This window comes from Pollicipes pollicipes, unplaced genomic scaffold (assembly GCF_011947565.3).
Source record: "Pollicipes pollicipes isolate AB1234 unplaced genomic scaffold, Ppol_2.1 Scaffold_4881;HRSCAF=5763_pilon_pilon_pilon, whole genome shotgun sequence".
NCBI classification, from domain to species: Eukaryota; Metazoa; Arthropoda; class Thecostraca; order Pollicipedomorpha; family Pollicipedidae; genus Pollicipes; species Pollicipes pollicipes.
This window is the reverse complement of record NW_023596576.1, coordinates 34,112,382-34,137,763: the sequence shown is the minus strand read 5'-3', so window position 1 is coordinate 34,137,763 and position 25,382 is coordinate 34,112,382. Positions and strand designations below refer to the sequence as shown.

General features: G+C 56.8%; 1 protein-coding gene across 1 annotated transcript in view; it reads right to left on the bottom strand.

The window, feature by feature from the left end:
* Positions 1–25,382, bottom strand: part of LOC119100281 (afadin) — a 65,653-nt gene that overhangs the window by 11,606 nt on the left and 28,665 nt on the right. The window contains exons 6-13 of the mRNA XM_037223389.1: positions 23,961–24,147; positions 20,880–21,090; positions 11,164–11,282; positions 4,719–4,892; positions 3,802–3,832; positions 1,784–1,929; positions 1,095–1,194; positions 542–696 (exon numbers count right to left, since the gene is read on the bottom strand). Of these exons, the coding sequence (XP_037079284.1) occupies positions 542–696; positions 1,095–1,194; positions 1,784–1,929; positions 3,802–3,832; positions 4,719–4,892; positions 11,164–11,282; positions 20,880–21,090; positions 23,961–24,147 (1,123 nt within the window). The remainder of the gene's footprint in view (positions 1–541; positions 697–1,094; positions 1,195–1,783; positions 1,930–3,801; positions 3,833–4,718; positions 4,893–11,163; positions 11,283–20,879; positions 21,091–23,960; positions 24,148–25,382) is intronic.

Genomic DNA, 25,382 nt, shown 5'->3' with positions numbered 1-25,382 from the left:
TAGCCGACACCGGAGCGCCGGCCCCGGCAGCCGACACCGGAGCGGCGGCCCGGGCAGCCGACACCGGAGAGCCGGCCCCGGCAGCCGACACCGGAGCGGCGGCCCGGGCAGCCGACACCGGGGCGGCGGCCCGGGCAGCCGACACCGGAGCGGCGGCCCAGGCAGCCGACACCGGGGCGGCGGCTCCGGCAGCCGACACCGAAGCGCCGGCCCCGGCAGCCGACACCGAAGCGGCGGCCCGGGCAGCCGACACCGGGGCGGCGGCTCCGGCAGCCGACGCCGGAGCGCCGGCCCCGGCAGCCCACACCGGAGCGGCGGCCGGCCACCGCCCTCGGTCGGCTTCACAATCCCATCCTCTCCTGTCTGACACCTAGTGTCGAACACGTTGCCTTTAAACGCCTTGTGTGCCCGGTAAGGCTTCCTCCACTGCCGCTGTACTCCGCGCCGCGTTTTGGTGCGAACACGGGTGGCTTCTGCGCCCCTTCCCCTGCCATCCCCGCTGCGTCTCCCCGAAGGCTGCGCACCCCGGCCGAGCACTCACCTGCTACAGTAGTTGACTGGCCCGGAAGAGACAATGCGGTTGAAGACACTCATGTTAATGTAGTGGAAGAGCTGCGAGAACAGCTGGATGGTCAGCGCCGCGTTAACGCGGCAGCGGCGCAGCAGGGCCATGGTGTTGCCGAGTATGCTCAGCACCTGGAGAGAGGGGAGGGGGGACGCACGTGACACTGACGGAGCACATGGACGAGAGCGTACAGATACTGAAGAGACGGCGCACCGATGGGTAACAGCGCCCTGATGACCGGTGAGAACATATGCTCACACGCTGGTAAGACCAGTGAGAGCTTATGCTCACACGCCCCGAAGACCGGTGAGGGCATATAGCCCGGACAAGGCCGCTCGGACCGAGCTGCTAATGACAGAGCTACATTCGCGGATACAAAAATGCCACGCATGCACGTGCATCAAAATCCGAAAAATGTGGATGTTCAATTGGCATTCCATCGACTGATTCGTAGCAAGATAAATAAATATAGTCAACCCCCAACCCCACTGGCCGGGCTCGGCACACCAGACCGGCCCGCCGGGCATACCTCAGCCGTGGTTCCTTCCTCCTCGTTAGCGTCGTCGCGGTCCTCCAGGAAGAGGCTGATGGAGCTCACCAGTTCGGCCTGTACGCTGTCCACCAGGTACCTGCCGAGGGTCTCCTGTTCAAGGGACGCGAAAGACAGCTGTGCCGGGACAACCATGCTCTTGACGACCACACGCCCACCCTACCGCACTCAGCTCTTGGCTCGTTTGCCATGAGATCGCGCACCTTACTATTCCAAATTGCCAGGGAATGGAGCAGCCTACACGGCGCATTCCACGGCCACTTGCCCGCACTCGACGGGGTTCAATCAAGACAATTTACCGGCTGGCCAGCTCGTGGGTCGACTTCCAATCGGGACCGGCCCACGCGGCGCCCGTGGGCGCGGCCGCCCTCCACGGCGTCCGGCCGCGTACGTGACCGAGCGGCGGCCCCGGCCCGGCAGCAGGTGGGCCACGCGGATCACGCCGCTCCAACCCGCTCGCCGAGCCGGGCCACATGCCGTCGGCCCAGCCGGCCGGCTACCAGTGCCGGCAGTCGAAGCCAGACTGCGGTAGCCGCCACCGCCCAGCGACGCGACACAGGCTTGTGCCCGGGCGCCTCGGGCGGCCCGGGCGTCACGGCCGAGACGCCGGGCCGAGCCAGGCCGAGGGGGCGGGCGCGCCGGCCGCCGGCGCCGGCCGCCACACGCACCTGAAGGCCGCCTGCACCGCCTCGGCCAGGATGTCCTGCGCCAGCTGGCTGTACGGACTGACGTGGCGGTCCTGCTTCAGGAAGTGCAGGTACTCGGACGCGTTGGCCATCCAGAAGGCCAGCGCATTGGCGTTAAGCCGCCGGCTCTGGAGAGTAGCGGGGAGGGAGTCACGAGGTGCCGTGACAAGTGCTCGGACCAATGTTGGAACGGCGCTGCGACGACCAGGCGACAGGGACCAGTTTTGACGGCGGGCAGGAGGCAGGCGGACGAGCCTGGCTTGAGACAAGCCCGTCACAGACCATTCACAGTCCTTTAGGGTGGGAACGCCTTATCAACGATAGCTCACGCATAGCTTAAAGCGCATGTTCAACATTTGAAGACATTGAAGCAGGCATAAGATACACTAAAATAATCTCACTTAAAACTTTAAATATCCTTTCAAGTGTAGACTGGTCTAAACGCTTCATTCCTATGCTTTGTTAATATGCTTCCCAGTGCGTCATTGTTTGATAACGTCATGGCACATTTGAATGACCTTGATGTGCCGCTAAACTAGCCGTGCGAAGTTGCCACCCTAGCACTCAATTGCAGTACTTCAATGTCCCAAGAGGTGGCTATGGCACCGTGGCGGTGCTGGAGGTGTTTGTTGAACCAAGTATCGTGATGTGCTCGTGCTATGGTCCCTTTTCGTGGTGATCTTATATATTTATCCGTCAGTTTAAGGTGTTCAACTACATTCACATACTTGGTTATGGTGCTATTCTCAGGTTGTTCGATTACAACTCTATTTTCTGCAAAAACTGGTGCGGACGTCTGACTTCTTGCATTATACAGCACAAAGCGTGAGTCGTGTTTGGATCTTGCACAGCCTGCACAACATTGATTAAGAGCCAGTAGAAGTTCGTTGCATGTGGAAGTCGTGCTCACGAACGCTGGGTGTGAACGACACGACGATTATATTCTTATTGGCCTTGAACGCCACATAACCAATGGGGTGGCAGGGTTTCGATGACGTTTCTACGGCGTCATGCACGCCTGAATGGCCTTGAAACAGCCTGCACAAAATAGTTTTCCTTTCTTCGCGGGCGTGTAGCTCAGAAATTAGACGGGGTTTAGGTCTCAAGAGGAGCAGGGCTCTTAACCACACCAAATGATCAAAGATGGCTACTTCAGTTCAAACCCCCATAAAAATGTAGAACACTCCCTTTAAACCAGAGTCAGGATAAGTAATACCACCCGTGGCTTCCAACATAACAGTGCGTGCACAGACCTAGCAACAAAACGTGCACACCAAAAACACGCGGGTTGGGCGAAATCAATCCCAGCACGCCGAAGCCCTTCCAGTGTGAGACGCCTGCGGCAGCTTCGGGGTGTAGTGCTGCAGTACCGCACCGACGTCAGGGCCCCGGCTGTCTGGTGCCACCGGTGCTCCCAATCACGCACCGTCTCTCACGACCGACACAACAGCCCACAACCTAGCCGGCACACGGCATGGCTTTGTGGTAAAGGACTACGCCTACGCCTAAAGGAATTACGCCTACGTACCGCCGCTCGCTTGCCCTCATTTTCCTGCTGCAAGCAGAAACTTTTGATTCCAAGAAAGACCTTTTCAGCACCAGCAGGTTCTAATCAATCAAAATATCGCCACCCTTAAAACGCCGCCACACCTTGCATCCTTTCCCGGGCCAAAACGCTTTTGAATGATAAGTTTCACCACAATGAGATTACCAGCACCGCGTACTCTTTTCTCATAAGGCGCACACTACGACAGGAGCTTGCACACTTATTACGGTGTTGAAAAGCCAACTTTTTCGAGATGAAAAATACGGAGTGGACCAGGGGAGTACGCAGCATGCGTTAACTCAAGGTTGCTTTATCGGCGGGCCGCCAGATTTTTCATCACCAATAACCACCAGACGAGAGAAACATCCGTGTTCCGAAGCACCTACGGCTCGTAACAGCAGGCATGCAGCAAAGTCTGCTTGCGAGGGTCTACCCCAGCCAAACGATGCTGTACCTCGATGACGTCGTGCACCATGTTCGGACACCTTGGCCAGCACCTCAGGTCAGCTTGGTGGCCCGCTCGTCCGGCGTCCCTCGCTCGCTCGGTAGTGGGTGCTCGCACGGAACCTGTCGGGAAGCCGGCATCTTCAAGTCAGTCACGCACGCGGCCGCGCAGGGGGCCGGCGGAGGCCGCCCGACAGCGAGCCCCGAGCCACGGCCAGACAGCGGACTACTCCCCAGGCCAACACGCGGGGGTGACGGCCGCGGAGCGCCGCGCTTCCGCTCTCGGGGCGGCACAGGCTGCGCGCCCGCAATTCTCGAGCACGCACAAACGGCGCAGGCACACTCAGTAAAAGCATACATGTAGGTACAGTATGAACACAACAATGCCGACCATCATCGGTGCGCGGTGACCATCTCCTCCGCGCGGTGAAGGTTAGCCGGCTAGCCAGCCCAAGAGGCTAGCGGAACGCAAGGTCAGTCAGGCAGCACTTTTCGCGCGTTGGCACCTACACACGCCCTCAGTGAAGCGTCCTCAGCCAGTAGAGCCCCTCAACAGCGAGCAGAAACCCTCAAACAGAGCGCCGGCCAACGCGTGCGCACGCTGGCTCGGCGGCGGCGGCGAGGTCTTCGCGGCGTCGCCTGGTGCTGGAGGGGGGCCTGCGGCTGGCGCTGCTGATTACCAGCGGCCCGGAGCCGGGGACGGGTGCACGCCGCCGCTTCCTTGGCAATCAGCCGACTGGAGCGCCCACCACGCTGGCTCCCTCGGACACCGTCAAGTGTGGTCGGCGCACAACAACGCCACCGGCCGTCACTGCAGACGCAGCCGCCGCCCCGCCAACACTGTCTGCCCCCCCCCCCCCCGAGGACCTCACCCGCTCTCACCAGGCAGTCAGGCTCGCAGGGCGGCGGCTGGTGCAGCGCCCTCACCTGGCCGACATGTAGAGCGTGTAGGTGGGCGCAAGCTTGAACTGTAGACTGCTCGGGGTCCAGCTGGGTGATGACGGCGCGCAGAAGAAAGCGTCTTCGGTCTCCTCGCGGAACTCGAGCACCGCCGGCAGGATGGGGTCGCTGCCGCGGCCGTAGCTGGCGTACGTAGTCGACCTGCCGCCACGTCGGTGCCCTGTTTCACGCCCGCTTCAGGGCCAACATTGCGGAGCGGTTCCCTGCGCGTTGATACTCTCGCTCCCCCCACCGGCGGATCCGCCGCTGACCACTGGTGGGGCGAGAGACCGCCCGACGCCCCGCTGGACCCGCTGGTGGGGCGAGAAGAGACCGCCCCGACGCCGCTGAGCCTTCAAACAACGCGCAACGTGTGGGGACGCCACCTCTGCCCTGCCCCCGTCAAGCGCCGTAATGCACAGGCGGTCGTCAGCGATCAGCGGGAGGTCATTCACAGCGTCGTCGCCACCGCCGCCGCCCCTACGGACGGCGCAAGTGGCGACAGATCATAACGGGCGCCGCCGCTTACGAGTTAGATTGTTTCAGCGCACCTCAGTCGGGCGGCCTGATTGCTGGCGGCATGCTGTCATAAAGCGCGCCGCTTCCAGCCGAAAGGTCGGCCCGGCCCGACCGGCTTAATGCGACGGGGCCCGGTCCGACGCCGAGATGATTGAGACGGGTCTGACCCCGCACCGCCGGCAGCTACTCGCAAGGCGCGGTGGCCGTCGCTGCTGGGGGCCGCCGGCAGCCGGCCCGCCTCCGGGCACGGCCTGCGGACGCAAACGACGGCGCGCCGCGCTCACCGCCGTGCGAGTGCAATCAGCGCCCGGCGGTCTCGTCCTTCCGCGAACGGGAGCCGTGACACGACGGCGGGACGGCCGGCCGTACGAATCAGACGTGGCCGGGTATTTTTATCTCGCAATAAAAGCGAACACGATGTAATTATCGTCCTGCATTACTCAAAATAGCCTTGCCTTCCCACAAAGGGCGGGGGTATTAGTGAGAGCGGTCATAGGTATCTAAATATGGCAACAGCACCTTAGATTGGCATACCCGCAATCAAGTTATTCTACATCGACGCAGAACTTTGCCGACGCGGACGAGCACAGATAAACGACCCTCTGCTATTCAGCAAGACTGCTAGTCAATTTCATTTCACTGTGGACAACGTAGGAGCGACTTGCCTTGATCAAAGCATCTACGTTCCAATTTCGCAGACCCCGTGCACTACCTCCATTCCATGTCATCCACAGTGATCAGATCCGACGGAGCAAAACAGCTGCCTGTGAGTATGCACCATCACCAGCACCATACATCCACCACCGGCACCAGGCTCTCACCACCAGCACCAGGCTCGTCTTACTAGCACCAGTCTACCACCATCAGCACCAGTCTCGCTTTAATGGCACCACGGCCAGCACTGGATACGCATCACCAGTACGCACCTCCTATCACCAGCACCAGACTCACCTCACTGGCGCCAGGCTCCCATACTAGCACTAGGCTCCTATCACCAGCATTTGGCCCCACCATCAGCACCAGGCTCCCATCGACACCTAGCTCCGGTCCCAAAAGTCATATTGACTTCTCAGCCATCTAAATATGCTGTTTCACTCTGGACTGGCATCTTCATCGACATCCAGTTAGGAAATCTCATTCCGCCAGCTACAGACATGTTTCCGTGGCCTCTGAAATCGGTTCGGGACGGCAATCCGGACTAATGTCAACTGCTGCTTACTATTGAAGTGTACAGTGTCAACTGCCGATTACTATTGAAGTGTACAGTGTCAACTGCTGATTACTATTGAAGAAGTGATTCGAAGCAGCTGCTCAATGTCTACGTTGGTCACGGCGTGCACCTCTGCACGCCTAACAAACCAATTAACGGAGGGACTCGTGTTGAATGGAGTGGAATGTGACGGAGGCACCACCGTGCATAACACTGCACTTCTTAGAGCCAATACCATACGACAGGCGCGCGAGGCAACTTCTTGGCGCTCCCCGAGCCGTTCTCCCCGGCGCCGGTGCGGCGGGGCGGTCGAACGACGCCAGCCAGAGAATCCAGCCAGCCGACGCCAGCCAGGACACTCAGCCAGCCGACGCCAGCCAGGCACTCAACCAGCCGGCGCCAACCAGAGCACTCAGCCAGCCGACGCCAGCCAGAGCACCCAGCGAGCCGACGTCAGCCAGAGCACTCAGCCAGCCGGGACACCCAGCGAGCCGACGCCAGACAGGGCGTTCATCCAGCCGACACCAGCCAGAGCACTCAGTCAGTCGATGTCGACCAGGGCACTCAGCCAGCCGACGCCAGCCAGAGCATTCAGTCAGCCAATGCCAACCAGGGCGCTCAGCGAGCCGACGCCAGCCAGAACACTCATCCAGCCGACGTCAGCCAGAGCACTCATCCAGCTGACGCCAGCCAGAGCACTCAGTCAACTGATGCCGACCAGGGCACTCAGACAGCCGACACCAGCCAGAGCACTCAGACAGCCGATGCCAACCAGGGCGCCCAGCCAGCCGGCGCCAGCTAGAGCACTCAGCCGGCGTCGCGTCGCCGGCTGACTCCGCGTCGGCTGGACTCGGACTCAGTCGGGCCCGGTTGCGACATCGCTCGAGCGGCGCCCACCGGCCCGTGCCGGGCGCGTGCCCTCTCAGCCCGTGCACGCACCGATCGCGATCAAACTTTTAAACGGCCTGCGGCGGGGATCAATGGGAAGCGAGCGCCGCCCAACCGGCCGCGGACTGGTCGGCACCGCGGCCGCGCCGAGACCAATCACACGTCGGCCCGGAGACTCGGTGCAATTACGAGCAGGGCACCCCGCTGAGGGCTCAACAGCAGTCACATGCTGGGAGAGTGGGCGTGGTTCGAGGGAGGGAATTGCTATTGGGTCTGCAAGATGAGGTCAAGCTGGGGGACTCAACGTGCTGAATGATGATGCTGCGGCTGTGTCGTATACTCTTGTCCGACATTCAAGCTGGTTATTGTTGCGCACGCCGTTTTGGACCCGCCGGTTGTAATTCAAACGAGCTGTTGCGAGAAGCTATGTTTCGAGGTTCGCGAGAAGTGATCATCTTTTTCCAACAGCCGAAGTCAGTACGTTACGCATCCATACGTAGATACGTGGACGGCGAAATAAAATAAAAAGCGCGACTCAGGATGTAAGAAAAGACAGCAGCCAGCATACGATGTTTAGGTAAGTGACTCGTTTCTAATGTTGCACGGTAAATGACCCAGATCGTGTTGTAAAATTAAACTTGACGTGTCAAGGCGACCACGCCCGTTGGAAAGCGATTTTTGAACTTAGAAACTCATAACTACAGCCGAAAATATCGTTAATGTAGTAGGAAGGAAGCCGACAAACTACTGTCATGACCACGGCCAACAGAACACGTTCGAAACACTAACCGACTCTTCCAGCATCTGGATCGGCCTGCCGGCTGTCACCTGAGCGATCCCAGTCCGGGTGTTTGGCGTGGATCACTGGGCTTTGGTCTGCGATCGCCAGGCTCGACGACGCCGGCGTTACGGGCGCCGAGCCGGCGTCGCATCGCCGCCTGGGCGGCGTCAACAGCGCCACTGATGTAGACCGCTCCGAGCGTAAAGGCCGGCTCTCGGTGCCGATCTGTCGCAGGCTGCCGGCCGGCCAGATCGCCTGGGCGGCGTCAACAGCGCCACTCATGCAGACCGCCCCGAGCGTAAAGGCCGGCTCTCGGTGCCGATCTGTCGCAGGCTGCCGGCCGGCCAGATCGCCTGGGCGGCGTCAACAGCGCCACTGATGTAGACCGCTCCGAGCGTAAAGGCCGGCTCTCGATGCCGATCTGTCGCAGGACTGCCGGCCGGCCAGACCGTCATAGCAGCAGCCGGCCCAGCAGAGCGTCCCGTGGACGGAGGGGAGGCCGCGTGACGTGGCAGGTCCCGGCCAGAAACCTCGGCAGCCGCCGGCCACATTTCGCCGGCCACTGGAGGCCTACCAGCCCCGCACAGCAGCTGCATACACCCCAATCGCATTAGGCACGGCCGCGAATGACCGGAGGGCAAGAGTACCGGCGGCTCGGCCTGGACGGCACCAGCTCTCGGCGATCCACGCAGAGTTCTACACGTCTGACGCCACTCTGGCTTCTTGAGAACCGCCGGCTTTCTTCTAATTGGCTACTCGTCAGATTGCTCCCGTTCCCCGTAATTGGATTGGCCTTCCAAAAGAAGTGTCGCGTCGTGCAAAGTTCAGTCCCAGCAGGAATCATCCGTCCAACGTCATCAGGTGAGCAGGCGTGACCTGGAGAGTCCCCCGGAGACCACTCCGCTGGCTGCCCCGCCACCGCCGGCTCCAGTGCAGGTGGGCATCCTACTTCTTATTGAGGGACTCTAGCTGCAGAAGAGGTTTCACCGAAAGGGAGCGTAACCGAGTTGGAATTATCATTACGATCTCACCTGAGATCACCGGGTCGATGCCAAGGTGTACCTCGAACAGACAAGGGGGTCCGAATCGAGTTAACACCGCATCAGCAGCGTCGGACTTGATCATCGCAGGGGAACGAGGGGGGGGGGGGATCCGCGATTACATAAGCGCATACTGCAAGCGAGGCGAAATGATCACCTCGTCGTGCACCTCCGGCATCAGGCGCCTGACTGTCAACGTCAATACGCACACATCGTTCACGCAGTAACTTGAGTAACGCAGCCCCGTCTCTCCCACTGTGTCTGCGTGTTCCATGCCATGAGAGCTAAAATCTTAAGCCTACAACGAAAAGCACACCAAAGGGTCTCCAGCCTCGGCGACGGACTGGGCTGGCCCATCACCGTCCGTGGTGTGAAGCATAGTTTTGTAATGGGACTGTTTCAACTTGGAATGGGTTCTCAAATGATGGCCAGACTGCTGCCAAATATGAGATCTACATACAAATGTGTCTCAATTTAGTACCAAAATACCTCATTTCGTGAGCTTGAAGGTGCGACGTAGTTGGAGCAATAGTTCGCATAATGCTAAGTTTCTCTCTATCATGGCCTATCCAGCACTGAAACACACCGCGACCATGCCACGTCACCCAAAGCAGAAGACTGGACCGGATTCGAGGACTCTGTTAATAGCTCGAGAATGGCTTGCGCATTTGATGACTTACATCAGGCCGAGCATGGTATGATACTGAGCATTCCAGCATGCAATACCGCTGATTAGCTGACTTGCGTTGAAACTATTACGCACGTCATAGGACAAAAAAAGAAAGCAAATGTCGGGATCACCATGGACGCACTCTGGTCAAAGTTTGCGCATAGCTGAACATTTCACCTGCGTGGGACACAGGAAACACTCGCCTTGAGGAGGCTCGATAAAGCGCTCCTCCGCGACATTCGCAGTACTGGGAACCGGCAGGCTCTCGTCTCTCGACTCAAAGCCAACTCTGAACCCACTCTTGAGGCTCTCACCAAGAGACTGATCCAGGTCTCCAGGGCGTGAGAACAAAGGCTGGTAGGCCGCACTCTTACGAAACGCATTCGGGCTCTTTAGAGTTGCATTAAAGCGACGTTAGTGCGCTCTTGCACCCTTTTAAGGCATATTTGTGATGTGCTGCGGCGTTTTTAATATGTTTTATTTATTGATTTTGTGGCAACATTGCAGAGCTTTCTAGTGCTCGGGTGTTTTTGTAATTAATGGCTTATACTTGAAAAAGACAGCAGCAACAGCAGCCTTATCTCTCCTAGAAAAAAAACCCAGGAAAGTGGACGTCAAGATGTGTTGATATTTCGGCAACATGCCCCTGTCTATATAGATGGCAGAAGTAACTTAGAAATTGCCTGTCGATGATCCTACTCCATTTATCAGATATTTTTTTTTCAAACAAGGAGTGAGCTTTTTTTTCTCTTAACGCTAGCTTGCATGGATGAGCACTTGCTTTGCAAAATCAAATATATCGTTGGAAAATGAAAACTTCGCGTACGCGCACGCATAGCTTGGAAGAACGACAATAACCTAAAAATGTCTCTGGTGAAATCTTATATCCCAAAGCCCAAGTGCCAAAGTGGCGATGAATGTCATTTATGCAGGTCTGGGTTTTAAGGGGTTTGCACGCAAAAAACGTAGCTTACAAAATTAAGTGTAAACTGGGTGGAAAACATGGAGGGAGGAGGAAATAGTTTGTTTGGGCGAGTCCATCACCAAGCAGTCTGTTCCCGCACCAAAGCTCTCAATCGCGATATTTGCAGAATCAAAAGACACAACATCTCGCCTGACATCTCGCTGTCGCACAGGTGACATCCCTGCACACGTGTCATCGGCCCGTGCTCTGGTCTGACCTGAGGACACGTGGCCGCCTCGACCCCCCTCCCCCCATACCCTACACGTGGGTCTCGCGCGGCTCACCTCTCCATGTAGGACTCGTGGCCGCCTCGACCCCCCCCCCCCCCCTATACTCTACACGTGGGTCTCGCGCAGCTCACCTCTCCATGTAGGACTCGTGGCCGCGCAGACTCTCCCGGCGGCCGCGCAGCCGCTCCTCCTGGGCCGGGTCCAGGAACCGGAACTTGTACACCCGGCCAAACTGCACCACCGAGCCGTGCTGCCAATCAAGTGAGCGCCAGCTTACTACACCCACCGCGCGTAAACATACGCACGCCACAACCCGGCGCATCCCAAGTTTTGCCACAGACACAACCACAACACGCAAGCCAAAGGCAACGGCACGCACCGCGATGCGCCGCCGGGCAACGGTACGTCATCAACAAACACCGGGGAGCGCGTCGCTATCTTGGAGCGGCTGGTGGGTCGGGACGGAGCCTGCACGCACGGTCCCGGCTCAGGAGGGTTCAGTCGTTAGCCCTGAGCGACACGTCACGCGAGCGGGCGCCGCGCCGGGGGAACGTCGCAGATCTCCGGTCTCCGGTCTCCTTCCTGGCCCGTCGCCGACATCACACAGCATGGTACTGAGTCGCTTCGATTGGGACAGGGCTCACGACGCGCTCGTTCGTTCGCACAATGCGGTCTCCAGAGCGCGTTTGGTGATGGTACTCGCGGACCACACGCCAGCGTCATTAGCGGATAACAAAGCCCCATCACCAAAGCAGTGTTCGCTTGACGTTCGAAATCATCATTGGTTGCGCGCATTTGCAGCTAACAACAGATCACGCATGCACCCACCGTGGCCGGTCCACCGCTTCAGTTTCATATATCCCAGCCGCTGTTGAGGCTGAAAGCCGTCCACAGGCAACACACCCGCGGGCTCCAGCTACATGCCACCTGCATTAATGCTCCCAGCTTCACCAAGCTCGTGCCAGTCTACAATCAGCAATACTACCAGCGGTACGTTTGTCCAACTGTACACGCACGAGCCGTCCGGTTTCATTAATGCTCCCAGCTTCACCAAGCTCGTGCCGGTCTACCATCAGCAATACTACCAGCGGTACGTTTGTCCAACTGTACGCGCACGAGCCGTCCGGTTTCATTAATGCTCCCAGCTTCACTAAGCTCGTGCCGGTCTACCATCAGCAATACTACCCGTGGTACGTTTGTCCAACTGTACGCGCACGAGCCGCCCGGTTTCCGGGACGTCTATTTGGCCAACCAGTCTATCCCAGCCATCCGGACTGGCCAGGTACGCCGTTTCCGGGCGCCCGATGGTCTGGGGATGAGCACTCCCTCATGGTCACGTCGTCACCGCAGCCAAGGTCGGACCTGCCCGGTCCTGCCACCACAGTGGCCCCCAGCGGCAATATTGGCGCGGGTAAACAAACGCCGGGCGCGCAGTGCGGCGCGGCTCACCGCGCCTGCGGCGGTCGGCGCAATCGGCGGCCAGGACGCAGCAGCATGAACTCAGATGTGGAGAACGGAGTACGAACACGATGCCCAATGCCGGCCAGCGATACCGCTCGCCCTATCGACCTGCGACGCACGCAGCCGCGGCGGGTGCTGGCAGGGCGAGATTTCAGGCCGGTTGAGTTGATATCACCAGTCCGTCGCTACAGCTCGATACCAGCTAAGCCGGTCACCGGAGCTCGGCACCGGCTTTTCGAGCCCAATACTAAGCAGCTCGATGCCCGCTGAGTACCGGACCGGCCGGGCCGCTGAGCCAGACTGGCCATCGTCAGTGCTGACTGCCGCAGCCCACTGAGAGGTGGGGGGCCTCAGGGCGGACGGCACACCGACGGCTGGGTGGGGCCGGGACCGCACCAGGGCTCAAAAGTTACCGTCCGCCTTTGCAGAATGCTCGGCCGGAGCTGTCAACATCGTGCCACTACGCTGGCACATCCGCCAGCGACTGTCAAATGCAGCCCCACTGGGGCTGCTTTTGACAGTCTATATGCACGGCTGGAGAGTCACTTGTCGCGCGCAGAAGGTCGTATCAGCAGCGAGTGACATTTTAAGTTCGGGGCCGGAACCACTCTTACGCCCAAGAGCTCCACCTGTCTCCAACGCCGGGACGTTTCAGGAGCACGGCATGACGAAGAGGCTTTTTGTTTTCGCAGAGACAAACCAAACCAAGTATCTCTAAACGACCAAGCTGAAGGCCGATAAAACTTCGGTGCTCATCGCGAGCTTTAAACAGACTTTCCAAGCCATTGGGGAAATAGATTCACCGATAGCTCGAAGTCAACTTTGCTTGGGTTCGTGTGACCATGCAGTTGTAGCCACGTAATAAGAAAAAAGTTAACGTTAAAGGGAGAACGCCCTACACCCTAACACCCTAACGTTAAAGGGAGAACGCCATTTTTTTGTACCTTCACTTGTTCTTAAATCAGACGCGTCTGATTTCATCGGTACTACCAGTTTTCTCGAAATCCGTCTAAATAGCTTATAATTTCGATTTGCAGTAACTGCTCCTACGGAGGAAATCTCTTTGGACTCTCTGTTCACCGCTATGATAGTAATACCTTTAATTTGCACTGCTTTTTCAATGTGTGTTCTGTTATGTTTGCAAAACACTTATTTGCCAAATGCTTGCATAATAAATGCTATGAAAGCTATAATCACTATTCAGAGCAAAAACTATGCAAACGGCGGTTTCTTATGTCACGAATTCAACGACATGTCGTACTGTGTCTTTGATTTCTTATAACGTTCAGCATAGTGGCACTTCTCGAATCGCGATTTGGCTCTGGGAAACAAAAGTGCCACATGGTCCATATTCACGCACTGGTTCGAACTTTAACTTTTTGTCGGTAGCGTTCCGAACTTCCCTTCTCGGTACCTGCCCCTTGCTGCCCGCTGCGCCAATCATAAACGTTCATTCGTACTGACGTCATTCAGAACAGTAACGGCGCCGCTTTTCGGTCCGCAGTCCCACAATGTGCGGGTTAAAACAGCTCAAAAGCCACAGTTACCAGTAAAAACCGAAAACGGCCCTCAGCAGATTCTGCCGTAGTCATAACAACGGCAGTTGTCATGACGACGACTATCGTGGTAACGGCAGTTATCGTGAGCTCGGGTTATACTTTGGGGCTAGTAAGAAAACGTGTACTGCTCTTGCAAAGCGTTGACAACGCTTTCGACAGGGAATTCAACCCTGGTAAAATTGGTACTCCGGGTTTCATACTAGAAAGCATGAGCCCGCGTAGCTATTCGTGCACAAACCACACGAGCATGATCCACATCAAGCAGGAATTACCAGACGCGCACGCGCCACATAAATTTCTTTCGTCCAATAATAAAGAATCTCAACCAATTTTGTTACCAACGTCCACCAACGACACCCAGTCCGCCCTCACCCACACTTCAACTGCAACACCTTTCAATCGGGCCTCATTTCCTAAATGCTCTTGTCGCACTTGGTTATAATCAAGCGACGCTAGAGAAAGGTGGCAGGAGTTACCCCGATATTTTCTTCAGTCCACAGCCCAGGCCCCGTACAGTGACACAAACGTGAATATGTGCACCCCGAGGCCCGTGCTATCAATCGGCCGGCTGCAGCCGAGTGACCGGGCTTATAATGCTTGTACCAGTCCTTTCGAAAGCATAGGTGTCGGCATTGAGTTAATGCCGGCCCGGATTGACAGACAGGGAAACGCGTCCGGGAAGGTAGGATCAAGAAAAGCGAGAACAACTTCGTGGTCGGGCTACACGGTATATCACGTCATTTAGAGGCCGTTTTCCTAAGGGATATCAATGGTCAGCGGTGACACCAATCCGAGGTCTGTTGGTTCATCTGCCATTAGTGGACAGATGGCGAGACAGACAGCGATCGCCTGTGCATAGTTTTAACACTGACAACACTGTCGACCATAAAAGCACTAAAACAAACTTTAAACACGCATGGTTCCCACCCAACACTATATATCTATAGCGTACGCATGCTTAAGCCACCCATCGGTGACCCTTCCCTCCGCCACAGTGTAGGCCTCGCGCCGCTACACTCTCACCTTGCCTTTACCACTCTCACAGCACAACATCGTGTGCGCCACATCCGCGTCAATCTTATCTACACTCGCGTCTCCGCGTGCCGGACACGGATACGGATTCGGGCCGGACACGTCCCCGAGGGCATTCCCCGAGACCCCTCTCACACGGGTACGCTAAGGGTGATAATTTTTCGCCTTTCTCGGGGTTGTCGCCGCTCTTCCGGTTATCCGGTGCGTTAGCAGCTATGGTATGACGTGGGGACGCGCCAGTGCTTGCGTCGCCAATAAATTGCCATCTGTGCTGGAAATAATGCTGCGCATCAGCCCCGGTTTCGCCGACTCATCTGAAACCGAATATGGTAGACAAGGAAGAAGCGCGAAATCCATGCTGATGGGTAGTTTCTCAGCAGGGTCTAGAAAACCGATATATGAAGCAGATATGCTCGTTTTCCGAAAAGATTCGTCCAATCGCCTTGAAATATTTGCCAATCGATTCCGTGTAATGAGATTCGCCATGGAGAGATAACATCGAGACCTGGCCTGAGTTCAAACACCTTAGAAATGCGGAGGGAAAATTTTACATGCAAAAACAGACAATAAGTTCTCAGAACCTACTGCACCGATCGCTGCAACGCCTTCACAATTGGACATGGGCGTAGGAACAGGGGACCAGGGGGGCCATGCCCCCACTTTTCAAAGTGCGGGGCAGCAATGTTAACTGGCCCCCACTTTTCAGATTAAGGTTGCATTTGGCTTACTTTTGCCCTACATTTAACATGCATGCCGATTTACCTAGTTCACCAGCCATCCCCCATAAGATGCGTCACGTTTTTCGTCTGTTCATTGGCCATCGCTTAGTATTACAGCCGCAAGACCGCCGCCGACAGCATGGAGACTGCAACGCCGGGCATTGAGGCTGTTGTTGCTAAACTAGCAAGCGCGTATGTTGAAGACCATATTACGTAGCTTTCTTATCAGAAATCAGTTCTAACAGAATCTTGAGCATTTTAAGACGAAAATGGGTTAGCCTTGTTAATACAAATTAGGAACCCAATTTTATTTACAATCTACGGTCAGGGAGAACTCAATATCTCTGAAGAACACAGAACAACACGAAACTGGAGTCCGTGTGACAATTATTGGACTACCAGCGGTGATCAGGGATGTTGTTGCATCATTGAGGGTTCCTGTGCTGATCCGGGGCTAGCTGCCGGGTCAGAAGGCCTCCCTACCCGTGATGGAACGGAATGGCCCCTCAGCCCTTGACCGGAAACGGTAATGCACCCTTGGTGTTTTACTCAAGGGGCCCCTTGCCAAGAAGGAAATAAGGGGTTTCATTACTGCTGACAGAATGGGTGTCTTCTTAGTGTTGAATAGGGTGGGTCGAATGAGCTCAGAGAAAACAAGCAGGGTCATGCCATGTTTGCCTGAGGACGTCCATTTTTCCATAATATATTGCTGAAACAAATTACATCAAAAGATATTGCAAATTACATCAAAAGAACATGTCCGACCGCAACCTCGAGGGCAAGCACAAGGATGGTCTGGGTTCCAAACTTCCGTAAAACCAAAAGTTTCGGCCACTGCAAGTGCCACCAGACGGCGGGCGCCGTGTTAATCTGCCTTCTGGATAGACAAATAGTTGCAAAACACGAAAAATAGAGATTCTACCTTCACTCTTCCAGTTCAAACCACCAAATTACAGCTCCACTACGCGGTTGCTTTAATGGCCAACCGTTCTTTTCATCTGCGTAAAAATTGCTGACGTGAAATATGCGCTCAGGCTGCGCTCCAAAGGTATTCAGAAGCGCCGTCATTTTCGTCAACCCTTTGGCCACAACTTAGTATTGGCTGCTAGGCCGACGCTGCGCAGCCCACGGAGACTGCAACGCCTAAGGTCGAGGCTTGTGTTTCTGAGATTTTCCTAGTGTGCACGCTCAAAACTGCGTCAGACAACTTGTGTTAGTAGTCGACTAAAGTTTTAAAGGTAATCATTTCAGAAGCGTCATCACGTTCGTCCACCGGTGGGCCACGGCTAAGAGTTAGCTACTGGGCTAACGCTCAGCGGACTATGGAGACATACTAAAAGAAGTCAGCAGGTTTCTAAGGTTTGTGAAATAGGCATTAAATTCAAGCCATGCTTGAATGAGTTTTGTCAAGACGCTTACCTGGAAAACATCGAAACAACATAACTTGGTTGATACACGAAACTAGTTCAAGCGGCAGTTGATACAGAACACGTAAAGAAATCTAGGCGAAGTAAATTTTGCCCGCGGACACCACCGTCAGCAAACAAAAAACTCCTTTTCACTCAAACTCGCATATGCAAGCAGATGTAAGATTTCATCTTCGATCTGGATGGGGAAATAATAACTCCACCTCTGAATCTCCAAATCCAAATTACCACTCTCGGCACAACCCCATTGATCGGTGCCTCGCGACTGTCAGACTGTTGCCAGGTGGAGTCCCAATCCAGTAACGCTCTGCAGAGGCGGACGCAGGATCGTGAGGGAGCGGGTGTGACCGGCAGCACGCGCCATCAGAAGCGCGGCACCATTCGCCAGATGACTTAGATAACCAGCGCCATACACGCATGTAGCTGTGCCCGCAACCTTACAACTCACCCTCCCCCCCCCCCCCCCCCCCTTCTGCACGGGCTCTTCCTTATAGCCAGCCTGCATGAACCTGCTTTTAAGCAACCGATGGCGACACTTCTTGGCCTTTTTGTATTGCGTTGGCTCCAGACACTACTTGTGTTGTGACACTATTCATTCCATGCGACATCACAATTATATATGATCATGCCTGATCGGAAATACTATTTCATACGGGTGTTGCTTGCAGAACGTCGCGCGTCACGTTGCCTACCACGCAAATACAGAACCGAATATGTGTATGAATCGAATCAAATCCTTATGCCTTTGCAACATGAGTCGTCACATCGCGCCCCAAGTTGTCTATTCTCAATCACGTCGAACTTGGCACTCCGTCCATCGTATCTTTGTCCAGATTTCCATAAGCTTATTTTCAAATGCGCAAAACAAAAAAGGGAGGTAAACGAAAACGCTAGCGTCACTTTTCGAAAGAACTGATTTCAATCATTTTTGCTGCCATTTCGCTGGGAATGGAACACCTAAGAACTCAATTTAGTATAGCAGTTAACAGATGGGGTATCATTGGCCGTAAATTGACGTGCTGTCACTCATGGACCCCAGTCTTGGCCCAGATCCCGTTCAAAGTTACTCCTTGTCAACAATGGGAGGCCCGTTAGCTCGAAGATACTTCCAGAACGTCGTGCATCGTGTTGCCTACCACGCAAATAAAAAACTGAACACGTGTATGAATCTAACGCAAATTTGTATGCGGCCTGCTAGGCATGTTCTTGACCAACAACAAATAATGTGAATGGGTTGCTGGATGATATCACACTGTAGCCAGAGAAAGAAAGAACACAAATATCTGACCTGATGCACACAAACTGGAACCACCCACATCTCACAATCTCTCTAAAATTCCATGAATGTCAGCAGGCGTACGCGAGAATGTTCACAATTAATGAATGCAAATCAGTCTACCGCGATCCACTTTTCCGATACGTTTTCTTCCAGCACGATCGCCCGGAAACTGGAAGGTTAAATATTAGCTGGGTCTTCACCGCCATATGTCGGCCGACGAAAGCTAAAATTAACACTTGACCTACGTGCACCTGCAATCCAATACCATCCGCGGCGCTAGGCCGCTTTCGGCGTGCATTAGTTACCTCGTGACAGGTTAATCAGGCGCCAGAGGCCCGGCTTCAATCTACCGTTTCCATCGTAGCCTCCGGATGACAACAGGATGGATAAGGGGCTCATTTTCCACCTGTCTGGCAGCGGACACATGACGTCATTAACGTATAAATGAAAAGACTTCTCCGAATTTGACGGTCAAGGTAATCTTGCCAGCGTAAGCAAGTTTGAAATAGGATGAGTGCGGTATTATCGCCAAGATCAAGATGTGAATGCTCGTTAACAATGGCTCACAGTGTACATCTACTGGTCACGAAGCCTCGTGCTAAAAATGCCCATCTTTTGAGCTCATCCTCTCATTCAGGCTGTTAAAACACATCAAAATACATGACCTCCAGGCGACGCGGAGCCTCCCATGACCGCAGGGCACGGAGCACAAAAGCTTCGCAAAATTTACGTTTTCGGCATAAACATTCAATTGAGCTGTGCAGAAACCTAGTGGCTTCACGAATCGTATCGTGCTGATGTGTATGAGATATTAACGCAATACAGGGGCATAATATTCCATGAAATAGCACTGGAAGCGGAAACTTCTGAAAGAAAACTTCCGACACACGAACATTTACGGTGGCATTGGTCTGTTGCGGTCAGTTACCAAGCAGATCGTACAGATATTCATGGTTGTTTTGATCAAATAACTTAGCGGCTGCGCCATCAGCGGACCGAACCGATGTGACTCCTAAAATTTGACGAGTATAAACTTGCTAGTCACATTCAGTGCGAATAAGTACGCTGAAAAAATGTAGGGAAGATGAAAACGCTCCCTGCGTCAAAATTCATCCAAGGAGCGGAACGTGATCGAACGATATCAATCTGCCTGCACAATGCAGAAATAATGTCATTTAATTCCTGATGGTTGTACCTATGGCCTTACACTTCTTGTGGCCATGTGGTCATGTATGTGACGACACCTGATAGTGGCCATACACTAGACTATTCGATACTAAACACACATGCGATAAACACAAATGCGGCCAGGTATACTGGCCCGCGATATGGCGAACCAATCAACGCTAAATAAAAGCGCGCACACTGGAAGATGTAGGCACGCACGTAGCGGTCTGACAGCGCCATTCACGGTCATCCCGGATGGCGCGTGTGGAGCAGGCGTAGCACGCCGCATGCACCGGCCGAATGCAGGACCCCTCGTCACAGCGCCATCAAGGTGGTAACGGTGCTCCGAGGCGCTTCGTCGGCGCGCCGTCTCAAGGTCACTTTGGCGACCAGACATATGCTAAACTTTGCCTGAGCAGCCTCGCCTGCCAACAGATCATCTTCCCAAACGCTTCGCACAGGACACACAGCCACCTAAGCCAAAGTACACGAAGGCACTACTGAATGCCTTCATGCATAACTATCAGACTGTATGACTATCACATATAGTGATACGATAATGATACAAATTGTGCTATATATGGACCACATGGTGCATGGTTAACCCATCCCTGCGGTTCCCATAGTGGGCATTCATCAGGTACGGTCATGTGGTAGCTGCTGAAAGCAGGTCAGGGTGTGCCTCGCGGGCCACCCCTCGGCCGCCGTCCAATGCGCCGGGCCTCGCTCAACCATCGCCCAGCACACCGGGCCGCCCCTCGGCAGCTGCCCAGCACACCGGGCCTCACTCGACCACCGCCCAGCACACCGGGCCGCCCCTCGGCAGCTGCCCAGCACACCGGGCCTCACTCGACCACCGCCCAGCACACCGGGCCGCCCCTCGGCAGCTGCCCAGCACACCGGGCCTCACTCGACCACCGCCCAGCACACCGGGCCGCCCCTCGGCAGCTGCCCAGCACACCGGGCCTCACTAGACCACCGCCCAGCACACCGGGCCGCCCCTAGGCCGCCGCCCAGCACACTGGGCCGCCCTTCGGCCGCCGCCCAGCACGCCGGGCCGCCCCTCGGCCACCACCAAACACGCCGGGCCGCCCCTAGGCCGCCGCCCAGCACACCGGGCCGCCCCTCGGCCACCACCCAGAGCACCGGGCTCTCCTTGGCCACCGCCCAGTACACCTCCATCGGGCCGGCGCCGCCCCTCACCTGCAGGATGGTGGTCTCGTAGACGCGCTGTCCGTTGACGTAGATCTCGGCCTCGCGTCCGCACGGCGTCACCGTCACGATGCCCTCCGTGTGCGCGATGACGCAGTGGCGCGGGTGCACGTTGTGGCCGGTCAGCTGCAGGCACTGGCCGGCCGCCTGCGGCGACCGCTCGCTCCCCACCTCGGTGACGTTGAGGTGCAGACTGAGCCGCCTGCGGCGCGACACAGTCACCCACCGCCGGTCAGTACGAGACGTTCGCTGGGCCGGACGCCTCCGGCGCCGCCCGGTGCCCGACGGCGAGCTCGGCACACGGCGTCAACAGAGGTCTGCCGAGCCCTGACGCCGGGTGCGCCACATTACGCAGAGGCGAAGGCGTCGAGCCCACACATCCAGCGTAAACAGCCCGACGGCGCTACAAAGCCGGGACAGATTGGGCCTATCCAAGGCGAACCACAGACGTGGCCTACAACGCGAAGTGCATCTGAAGTGCGAGACCAGTGACCAAGCGAGGCCTTGATCGCTGGGTCCCGAGCCGGGGGTCTGCGTTAACCAGGCCTGCTGGGGGTCAGGACGGGCCGTGCCGGGGATGCTCCCGTCAGTGGGCCAGGCTATCTCGGACGCCGACTTAGCTAGTCTTGTTCGACGCGTAACGGAATGCAGCCATATTGAGTGTTGCAGCAGAATACATCTATCACGAATACATAAAATGCGCATTAATTTGGGCGCCCAACTCCAGTCATAAAACATCGCTTGTCTCTAGAAGGCGACGCTAACTCCACCTCAGCACCACTAACCCAATGCTGTAATGAGTTAAGTTCTCTCTACGTGGTGCTATATCCAGCACGTGGTCACCCGAGTGGCATATACCGAGAGTCAGGTTAGCTGGGCCACACCGTACTGTTGTGTCGGGCTCTACAGGCTGTGGCTCGCCGCGTGTCGGATGTCACAAGCTTGAAACGTTGGGTGTCAGTCGATGTAACGTGTCCCAATAGTTACCGGAGTAGCGTGTGTCGGAGGCGTATTTATTCCAGCGCATATGAAGAATACACGCCTAGTAGAAATGCGTTGTAAAGCTACCAGATTATAACAGTCTTGTTATCTGCGCGCGAAATACCAAACTTGCGCATCAGAGCACACGTGCACATCAATAAATGCAGCCACACACGCCAGGCCCGCATGGTGTCGTCTTTCAAGCTCACATAAATTAGCTACAAGGCCGCTACGATGCTGGGCACGATGAGCACATTTTTCTTAGTCACTCTTCAAGTCCGATAAAGTGTGGATTTTCGGCTTGGTTCCCACTGGTGCTGAATTGTGAATGGGCTGTGACTAAGTCCTGAACTGGCACAAATTTAAGCTTGAACCATGCGTCACGCCAGTGAGGTAATCATAGGCACATGGATGCCTCTGAACGTGTGGAGTGAGACAGGGACGTGCCAAAATTTTTGTTCGTTGTTAGCCCCCGTCCTGATGAGTGGGACCCCCTGATGTGAACCCCTAAGGTTTCTTAAAGATGCCTATCCGGGATGTCACGAAATGGCGCCCGACTTTCCCGGAGCCTATGGGGGCAGATAATGCGCGTGTTTTGCCACCAAAACACGTCCCTAGCGTCCTCGGGTAAACCAGGGACACAACTGTTTAGGTTTCGTGTTGCCATGAGGCATGGCCCCAGTCCCAGCCCCAGACCCAGACCTAGGCCCAGACCCGGGCCCAGGCCCAGGGCCAGGGCCAGGGCCAGGGCCAGGGCCAGGGCCAGGGCCAGGTCCAGGCCCAGGCCCAGGCCCAGGCCCAGGCCCAGGCCCAGACCCAGGCCCAGACCCAGCCGTAATGACAGTCCCCGTCCCAGGCCTAGGCCCAGCCGCAGTCCCGAGCCTAGGCCCAGTCGCAGTCCCATGCCCAGGACCAGCCCAGTCCTATTCCCAGTCACAAGTCCAGTTACAGGCCTAGTCCCAGGCCCACACCCATCCGTGGCGCCAGGCCCACGCCTAGACGCAGTCTCAGGCCCGGGCCCAGTTCCACGCTCAGCCACAGTCCCAGGCCCAGGCCCAGTTGCAGTCCCGGACCAAGGCCCAGCCACAGCCGCAGCCGCAGCCGCAACCGCAACCACAGCCGCAGCCGCAGCCCCACCCCAGCCCTGTGGTGCTCTTCTTGGCGCAGCGCTGATCACGTCACGCATGCAACCGACGGCGATGTAGCCGAGACGGATTTGGGTGCAGGGTCACGTGATCTATGTTCAGGTTGGGTGGGGGACTCCAAAATACCAGAATGGACCCTCTTAAACATGATAATGGGCCCCTACAGACCGTACTTGGCCGGCTACAAGTAAACAAGGAGTAAAACCCTCGATAGTAAATAATAGACCTTCTGCAGGTCATAATGGGTCTGCATGTCATACTGAACTCTCTTATGGCCAGAATGACTCTTCTAAAGGTCAGAATGGGCCCTCTAAAGCCCCACTTCAGGCTCGGAATCGCTCTCTTTTGGTCACAAGGGACCCTAAATACCCCAGAATGGCCTTTCACAGGCCAGAATAGACTTTTGCATGCCCCCTCCCAGCTTTTTGGTTGGGGGAGCTGCCCCCACTACCTCACCCCCTCGCCCCCGGTTACCGTGTCCTTGTTTGGGTGCCATCCCCAGCCCCTGAAGGTGGCGTACACTCGGGAGCCGAAGGTATTATTCAAAATCGACTCGCGTTGTTTATTTCGCGAAGTCCTCGTTCCGGTCCCGTTCCGTTTTTCTCATGAGTCTACAGGACCTAGGCGTACCACCCATGTCACTACGTGCTTGACATACGTATTTGTTTTGTGGACCAATGCAGTGTCTATACTTACAGCAGAAGAGTCGTGGAGCGAGGGTAAAAAATTCTGTGTTTTGGTAGCCTTGCAGTACATGTTTGCCCGCAGTGGAAGTTTTATGTGCCGAATCGATACGCGTGTCTCGGACACCGATGGCTACCCGTTGGTTCACTGGGCGCTGGGCGTCGAGTCTCGGCGGTCGCCTCGGCACCCCCGTGTCAAATGTCAGCGATCACCTGGGCGTGGCATGTCTGCTGTCACACACCCGCCGCGTGCCGGTGGTTACCTGGGCGCCGTGTGTCGGATGTTAGTTCCGTCCGTGTTAAGCTCCACCAGGAACGGCAGGCTGGCCTCGTCGTGGCCGCGGTAGCTGTGGTCCACGTCCGAGAGATTGGTCGGCTGCGCCGGCTTCTTCTTGCGCTTCCGCGGCTGATAGTCGGCCGACCGCCGGCGCACGTGGAACATGATGGAGCCTGTGGGGGCGCCGTCGGGTCAGACTCGGCCGGGATCCCGTCACACCAGACGGGCGCGACAGCCACCGGACGCCAGGCCGGAGCAGACCGGCGCCGGGTCACGCTACACCCGAACACGGCCATACAAGCCTGCGGCGTGCCATCGGCCCAGCGGAGGTCAGACCGGACCCGCACGGGCTCCACCCAGACCAAGCCGGCGCCGGGTTGGGCCATACCGGTGCGGCGTCAGACCGGACCAGAACAGAGGCCGATCGGAGCGTCAGCGACGCTCGAGCCGACCGACTAGAGACGCGGCCAAGCGCAGTCCACAGCAGACACATCACCGGATCCGAAGCTAAACGCGTAAAAAAAACCAAGGCCAGCCGTCCGTCTCCGCCGCGACACAGTTCGCTGGCTTCCGCAGCGTGCCGCACAGACCAATGAAGCCATCAATTCACGGATCAGCTCGTGCGGCAGGCTCGGCTGGCCGCGAGACTCCCGTCGGCACAGTGCCGTCCACATCGGTTAACGACCGGCCGTCCGTTCATGCGGATTACCGGCCGGCCGGCATCGGTGCGCGCTGACCAGCGCGCCGGCCGGACGTCCCGTCATATAGAGCATCGACCCGTTCAGGCGTGTCCACGACGTAATCAGCCCGGCGCCGCCGGTCAGCGCGCGCCCGTCCCGGTCAAGGACGCCGCCCGACCGTGCGTGCGAACGGCGACGGCTGCCGCGCCGATGCCCACAGGCGCGGGGCGCGCGCGCACGGCCACCGTCGACAAGCGTGAGCTGTTGCCCAGCAGCGTGACACCTCGCGCCACAGGCGGCGCGCGCGCACGGCCACCGTCGACGAGCGTGAGCTGTTGAAACGCGCGGCAGACCGACCGGAGGCGCGGCCACGACCAGGAGAAGACGCAGGGAGTGCTTTTGGTGCGTTCGTCACGCCACCTCAAAAGACAAATGCCGTTCTGCGAAGGCGGAGACACCCCAGCGTCCCTCCATCGCTAACCATCGTCCTTGCGTCCAAGGGCGTCGAAGGTACTGGGTCGAAGGCTTTAAGCCACGTTACGAGTATTGGAATGTCTACATGTGGTAGGTACTAGCTGAACGGACGCCGGACCACCGTCGGCATCCAGCGGCGCCGGCCGTGCGGACGCACTCACGGCAGCGGCGCGGCGGCCCGCGCTCATCCCTCGCATGGTCCTTACCCAGGGCTCGCCGACGGTGCAGGCCCCAAGGCACACCCCGCGGGCCAG